The sequence below is a fragment of the Nicotiana tabacum genome, chromosome 12 (assembly GCF_000715075.1).
Source record: "Nicotiana tabacum cultivar K326 chromosome 12, ASM71507v2, whole genome shotgun sequence".
Lineage (NCBI taxonomy): Eukaryota > Viridiplantae > Streptophyta > Magnoliopsida > Solanales > Solanaceae > Nicotiana > Nicotiana tabacum.
This window is the reverse complement of record NC_134091.1, coordinates 58533863-58540737: the sequence shown is the minus strand read 5'-3', so window position 1 is coordinate 58540737 and position 6875 is coordinate 58533863. Positions and strand designations below refer to the sequence as shown.

The 6875-nt window shown below is 36.1% G+C and overlaps 1 protein-coding gene across 1 annotated transcript; it reads right to left on the bottom strand.

Moving 5' to 3' along the window:
- Nucleotides 1–2484: 2484 nt before the first annotated feature.
- LOC107797488 (uncharacterized) lies at nucleotides 2485–6422 on the bottom strand. The gene is made up of 2 exons (XM_075226536.1): nucleotides 3678–6422; nucleotides 2485–3117 (listed from the first exon to the last, which is right to left on the bottom strand). Exons 1-2 carry the CDS (start codon nucleotides 6226–6228, stop codon nucleotides 2810–2812), a joined length of 2859 nt encoding a protein of 952 aa, XP_075082637.1. The 5' UTR covers nucleotides 6229–6422; the 3' UTR covers nucleotides 2485–2809.
- Between the last annotated feature and the right edge of the window lie 453 nt (nucleotides 6423–6875).

Genomic DNA, 6875 nt, shown 5'->3' with positions numbered 1-6875 from the left:
TATGAAATTAGGAGATCCTCAATTTTGGTATGAAACTGTTTATAAGGGTTTAGCACTTGCAGATGATGAGGAGCCTAAACTTTCGGAAGCAATAGCCTCAATTAGAACAAACACTGAAACTATTTATAATGCTTAGCAAGTTGCATTAAATCAGGCTAGGCCAAATGTTCCAACTCCTTCTTCTTCTGATTAAAAGAACTGCGGGACTAAGAGGACTTAGTGTTTGGGTGGGGTCTAGGGGTTCTAGTACTAATGATTTTTCACAACTAAATGAATTTGAAGTTTATTTGTCGCAGGGGCTCGACGAAGTGAATCCCGACGACACCTTTGATATTTTGCAATGGTGGAGGGACAAAGAAAAACTCTTTCTGGCTCTTTCAAGGATGTATCGAGACATTTTAACTATTCAAATTTTAACAGTGGCATCGGAGAGCGCTTTCAGTCAAGCAAGACTTCAAATCGGTGATCATAGACAGTCTATGAGGGATAGCTTGAAAAAATTAGTACTTTTCAGAGATTGGATCCGTTTAGAAAGAAGAAATTTTGGACTTGCTGAATCACAACTAGAGGTAGACGAAGTTTATGAAGAATTGCTAGCTGAACTTGCTGAGGATGCTGCTTCGTCCAACAATGGAAGTGGCGATGAACAAGCTACTTTTCCGCCACCACCAACGGAACTTCCTCCGAGCCTTGAAGGATTTATGAAATTTGTAAGAGATAGCATGTAACTTGTATGAACAAAAATTAGTATGTAACTTGTATTTTTGGCACTTCTTGATTAGTTCCTTTTTCTTCTCAATGGTGGTATTAGCACCTTGTTGTGAACATTTCATAGGGGGGGAAAACTAAGAAAGATGTTATTATATTTTTTTATTGCTATAAAAAAATTACAAGGCATTGCTTTGAATATTGTTTTACAATATTTTTATCTTTAAATTTGAATTAAAAAATTAGGTTACAATTCTATAATAAAATTATAAGGCATTGCCTTAGATGTTTTTTTAACATCTTTTTATCTCTAAGTTCTATTTAATTAAAAAAAAATTACTACATAGCTGTTGGGCCCATTTAGCCCGTTTGAACCCCGGGCACGACCCATTTACCCCGGGACCATGAGTTAATGGGCCCGATCCTGTGCCGGTTCCTACAAAAAATATATTTAGCCCGGGACCATTTAGCCCGTTAATTTAGGGACCGGGAGCGGCACGGGACCGCGGCTCACAAGACCGGCCCGTTTGAGGCCCGACCCGACCCACTTGCACCCTTAGCTTTGATTTTACCCCAACACCAAAAGACTAATACACACTCCATCTATTTTATTTTATGTGACATTCTTTATTTTTAATCTGTTCCAAAAAAGATGATCTTTTAATTTTAAACTTTTTATTTTTACCCTTAATAAAATGCTCCTTTAGTTACAGAAATTTTATAGTATGCTTAAAATCACAAGTTCCAATGACCTTTTTGGTATGTAGCAAGTCTTTCTTTCATTTGAACTTTGTGGCCATTCAAACACTTGCATATATAGGGTGTGTTTTTTTCTCTATCAAATGCAGGGAAAATATTTTCCAAAACTTTTTTTCAACATTCCTCACCCTATTCCTCATCCCTACCAATCTACCCCCACCCCATCCCCACCCTCGCCCCCACCCTAAATAAAAATATTATTAATAGTACTTTCTTTTCATGTTATAGATAATTTTTTTTTTATTGTAACAAATGAGTATTTTCTTTTTATGATATAAAAAAAGTATATTTTTTCATTTTAACAAAAAAAGTACTTTCTTTTCATGATGTAGAAAAAATATTTTCTTTTATTTCAATAAAATAAAGCAGTAAAAAGTATTTTCTTTCATTTCAACAAAAAGAGTATTTTCTTTTTACGATGTAGAAAAAATATTTTCTTTTATTGCAACAAAATGAGTATTTTCTTTTTATGATGTACAATTTTTTTTTATTTCATTTCAACAAAATGAGTAATTTATTTTCATGTTGTAGAAGTACTTTCTTTTCAACCAAAAAAGAGTATTTTCTTTTTAGTTATGGAGCACAAATTTCAAAGTTGTTTTTGCGTAAAAAAAAATAAAGCAACACATTAGTTCCTTTGGCTTTTGTGAATTTTTGGAAGAATAATTAAATTCTTAAAAAAAATAGTCCTGAAAACATTGGGTATTTAGGGGGAGAGGCACAGGAAATATAGGGACTTGGGGGAATGGAGTGAGGAGAGTAGCATAAAATATTATTTTCCTAAAAAAAGAAATTCTACTCTCTAACCAAACACTAAAAAATATTTTTCGGAAATTTTTTTTCACTAACTAACCAAACAAGGAAAAATAAGTGATAAAACCCCTCATTTTCCACGAAAACATTTTCTACATTTTCCATGAGAAGCATTTTCCTTCGTACCAAACACACCCATAAAAGGGAGTTCTGGCACGGATGAGTTCTGGCAAACGCAATTGGGAAAAAGGGAGTTACACTTGGTTTTCGTTGAAACTGGAAAATTTATTAAGGCAATCTTCTATATAAAAAGAAGTTAAATCGGATCCATTCCCAAAAGACCTTTTATACATATTACACATGAACATGAAAAATGAACTATGTTACAATGAGAACTAAGATCATATTCAAAGTTATGTAGCTACTATCATATACCTGTATGTATATTAATATATATAAACTGGCAAAACTGGCATATTATGCATAGTTCACAACCCATTCACCGCTCGTGGCTACTCCCCAAAAAAGAAAGAAAAGCAAGCTAATAGAAAAACCATCTTCGCGCTCATTACTTTCCTTTGACACCCGATTACCTTGCATTGAGAAGCATGCGAAGCACGCTCTTCATTTTAGGTCGGCCTTCTGGGGAGATGCTAACACAAACTAGAGCCACTTTGAGGACAGCTAACATCTGGCTCCTAACGTTGAGCGACGTCTTACAAATGCTAGAATCAAGAATGTGATCCCACTTGTTGTGCTGCTCAGAGTCGCTCAACACCGACTTGGCTAACTCAGTTCCCTGACTAACTGCAGGCCTTCCTGTCAGCAATTCCAGCAGGACAACTCCAAAGCTATATACATTTCCCGCCATTGTGACTCTCATTGTGTATGCATATTCTGTTACAGAAAAGGAAATGCATGCATCACTAATTATATGCTTAACTTTGAGGCTTCTCATGTTATAGATCTACAGCTGGGAAAAGACATTTTATTATACCCCTCCCTCTCTAATTTACACCGAAACGCTGTTTCACTTCAGATATCGAAAGATAGTTCAACACCGTTTCAAGAATCCAATTAACTAAATCATAATTAAGGTTTGAAATAATGTTTTCTCTATTACTTACTTTTTAACTATTCCTTTAGCATTTATTTTCACCTACTACTTATATAATCCACGGTCAACTAATATCTTATGTTTATGTACAATCAAATGGTATCGCATAAAATGGTATAGTGGGAGGATATAATGCAGTCTTTCGTCTGTAAACAACAATAACTGTATGAAAATTTCACACGAAACACATTTTTTTAAGTATGGCACGACTGTTATGACAAAGAATGTATCATATTTTCTTCCGGAACATGTCACATGCAAGAACGTCAGTTCATGGAAAACGAGGAATATAAATCAATATTTAAGGATCTTTAACTTTAACCAAGTAATAGTTCATTACCTGGAGGAATATAACCGACAGAACCAGCAACAGCAGAAAAGCTTCCTGTGCTCTTTGAAGGATCGATCACCTTGTAGAGTTCAATGTCTCCTATCTGAGCCTCATTCTGGGACTTCAAGAGAACGCTCTTGCTGGAAAGATCGAGGAGTAGGATTGGACCGGAGTTGTATCCATGTAGAAAAGCTAAACCCTGAGCCACTCCAATAGCGATGCTGTAACGACTTGCCCAATCCAACGAGTATCCCAAGCTACCACGAAGAACATCATATAAGGTGCCAATAGGGGAAAACTCATAGAAGAGATAAGCACTATCAGCAGCCAAAAGATAGCCTAGTGGAATCACGATATTTGAATTATTCAGCTTTCCGAGATTCTTGAGCTCTTCCCCGAATAGTTCATGGCTTCCCAACTGAAATATTTTGTCACTCCAATTAAGCTTCTTGACAAAATAGGTTGTCCCCGACGGCATAACAGCTTTATAGTAGGTCGAGAATCTTGTCTTGAACACAACATTTAAGGGATCAGACACTGCTACCATGGCTTTCGTGAAGTCTATATTAGACTTGTGAATGCTGTTTGCAGTCAAAACCTTTTCCTGGATGACAGGGGATTGAGAACCTTCCTCTCCCGAGTGAAAATGATCATCATTAATCCTGTAATATCTTCTAGATATTGAAATAGCAATCAAGGTGAAAAGGGCAATTACCGCTACGCCTGCTATTGGGACAACAACTGCAATAACTATAGATTTTCTCTTTTTTGCGGCTTCAGGTGGAGTGATCGGGGAAGGATAGATCAGACCCCTATTTCCACTTGTCTCAACAATGACAAAGCTTCCAAACTCCGGACGAATTCCAGAGAGTTGATTGTCTGAAAGCACCAACCTAGTCAAGCCTCCCATTCTAGTCAGAAAGTCGGGAATCTGACCTGAAAACCTGTTGTAAGAGAGATCCAAAACTTCCAATGAAGTCAATCTAGATAGAGTAATTGGTATAGGTCCTTCAAAGAGATTGTGACTGAGATTCAAAGCAATCTGCAAACTTAACGGCATCGCTGGAATAGCCCCACCAAGTTGGTTCCCTCCAAGTTGGAGTTCTAACAACAAATTTAAGTTACTAATGTCAGGCGGAATTTGACCACTTAGCTTATTCCCCTGCAAATTCAAGTTTGTGAGGTTTTTCAAACTGGATATTGAACTTGGTATGGTACCATTCAATGAATTCCAGCTGATATTGAGCCTCTGCAATCTATTCAACTGCGAAATGTTACTCGGAATATCCCCAACTAGGTTATTGGACTGAAGACTCAGTACCTGAAGATTAGAAATATCACCCAACTCTACTGGAATAACACCACTCAGCTTATTCTGGGCTAAGTTCAAAAGCGCCAAGTTTTGGCACTTCCCCAATTCAGAAGGAATTGGTCCACTTAGCTGGTTTTTGTCCAGCTCCAAGTAGGTCAAACTCTGAAGGCTTCCAAAAGAAGCAGATGTAATCGACCCATTCAAAGCATTGTCCCCTAATCTCAACCGAATCAAATTTATCGACAATTTTGTAGGAACAGGTCCCTCCAACTTATTGGAAGTCAGATCAACAAACTGCAAGTTCATTGGGGATAACAGGTCCTGAGGTATTATACCAGTTAAATTGTTAAAACTGAGGTCTAAATTCCTCAGGTTCTTGGTTAAGCCAAGGGGTATATTTCCAACAAAACGATTCTGATTCGCAGCAAAACGCGTCAATGTTTTGATATTCCCAATGGATTGTGGGATTGTTCCACTCAAATTATTGGCTGATAAAATCAAAACTTGCAATTTGGAAAGTTCTCCTAATCTATCAGGAATGACACCAGATAGAAAGTTAAGAGAAAGGTCAATCAAAGTAAAGTTGCCAAAGTTCACAATTTGAGTGGGGAATTCACCTTGAAAAGAATTTGCAGAAAGTTGAAGCTCCTCCAAAAGATTAAATTTTCCAAGACTGGTAGGAACTGAACCAGAAAAATTGTTGTAGCTAAGGTTCAAACTTTTCAGTAAATTCAATCCACCCAACTGCAAGTCAACTTTCCCATTCAATTTATTATGAGAAAAGTCCAAAGAATCCAACTTTCCAAAACCAGTAAAAGTAGGCAAAGAACCCTCCAATTTATTCCTACTAAAGTTCAACAATTTCAACCCACTAATTCCCCCACAACCAGTAATGAACCCACTTGGGATTGAGCTCAAATGGTTCTGAGAAATATCAAGAGACTCTAAAGTATTAATTTGACATATAACAGGCAAGAAGTCAGAGCTAGAAATTGAAAACAATGAAAAGGAGACTTTGGTAATGGAAGAATTATTAGAATTGCAAGAAATCCCTTTCCAAGAACATGGGTTTGAACTTTTATTAATCCTATCCCATACAAAAGAAGTAGCAGTATCATTCTGAAGCATATCATAGACCTTTCTCATGGTATTAATTTGGTCTGTGGGCAATTGGGAAAACACTAGTTGAAGAGGAAAAGATAAGAATATAACTATATAAGCAATATGGGGAACATACCTTAAGTTCATTTTGGCTTTAATTTGTAAAGCTGAAAACTTCAAGAAAATAAGAAAGGGTATCAAGAAAATCTATAAGGTTGCATAGTGTTTCAGTTTCAGGTGGTTTTGGGAACTGAAAGAAAAGGAAGAAGCGTTGTTGTATTTCATACGGAAAAAAGAGAGAATGGGGAAAGGGAAATTTGTTGTGTGGGGGAGGGGGAGGCGGAGGGGGAGGGGGCGTTGACTGGACTTTACTGTTTTTGTATTGGAAAAACAAAACAAGCGTAGACTAGACCAGTGAAGGTCGTGCGTGTTTAGCGTGGGGTAGAGGATTGAGTTCAACTTACTCCCTCTATTCCAATTTTACATAATTAGTTTGAGAGTTAAATGAGTTTTAACTATTCTTTTATATATATTTAAATATTTTAAATTATTAATTATTATATCTTATAATATTTTTTATGAATTTTTAAATATACAAATTTTATTTCAAAAAAATTAATTTTTTTATTTGAATTCGCGATCAAAATTAAAAAGTTTGACTTTCAAAATCCGAACCGTATCATATAAATTGGGACGAAAAGAGTATACATTGTCGGTTTAAGTAATATTTTTACCATCGGGTCATACTTATAGGCTATAGCTAACGTGTTTTATTTTTAATATTATAAATTTCA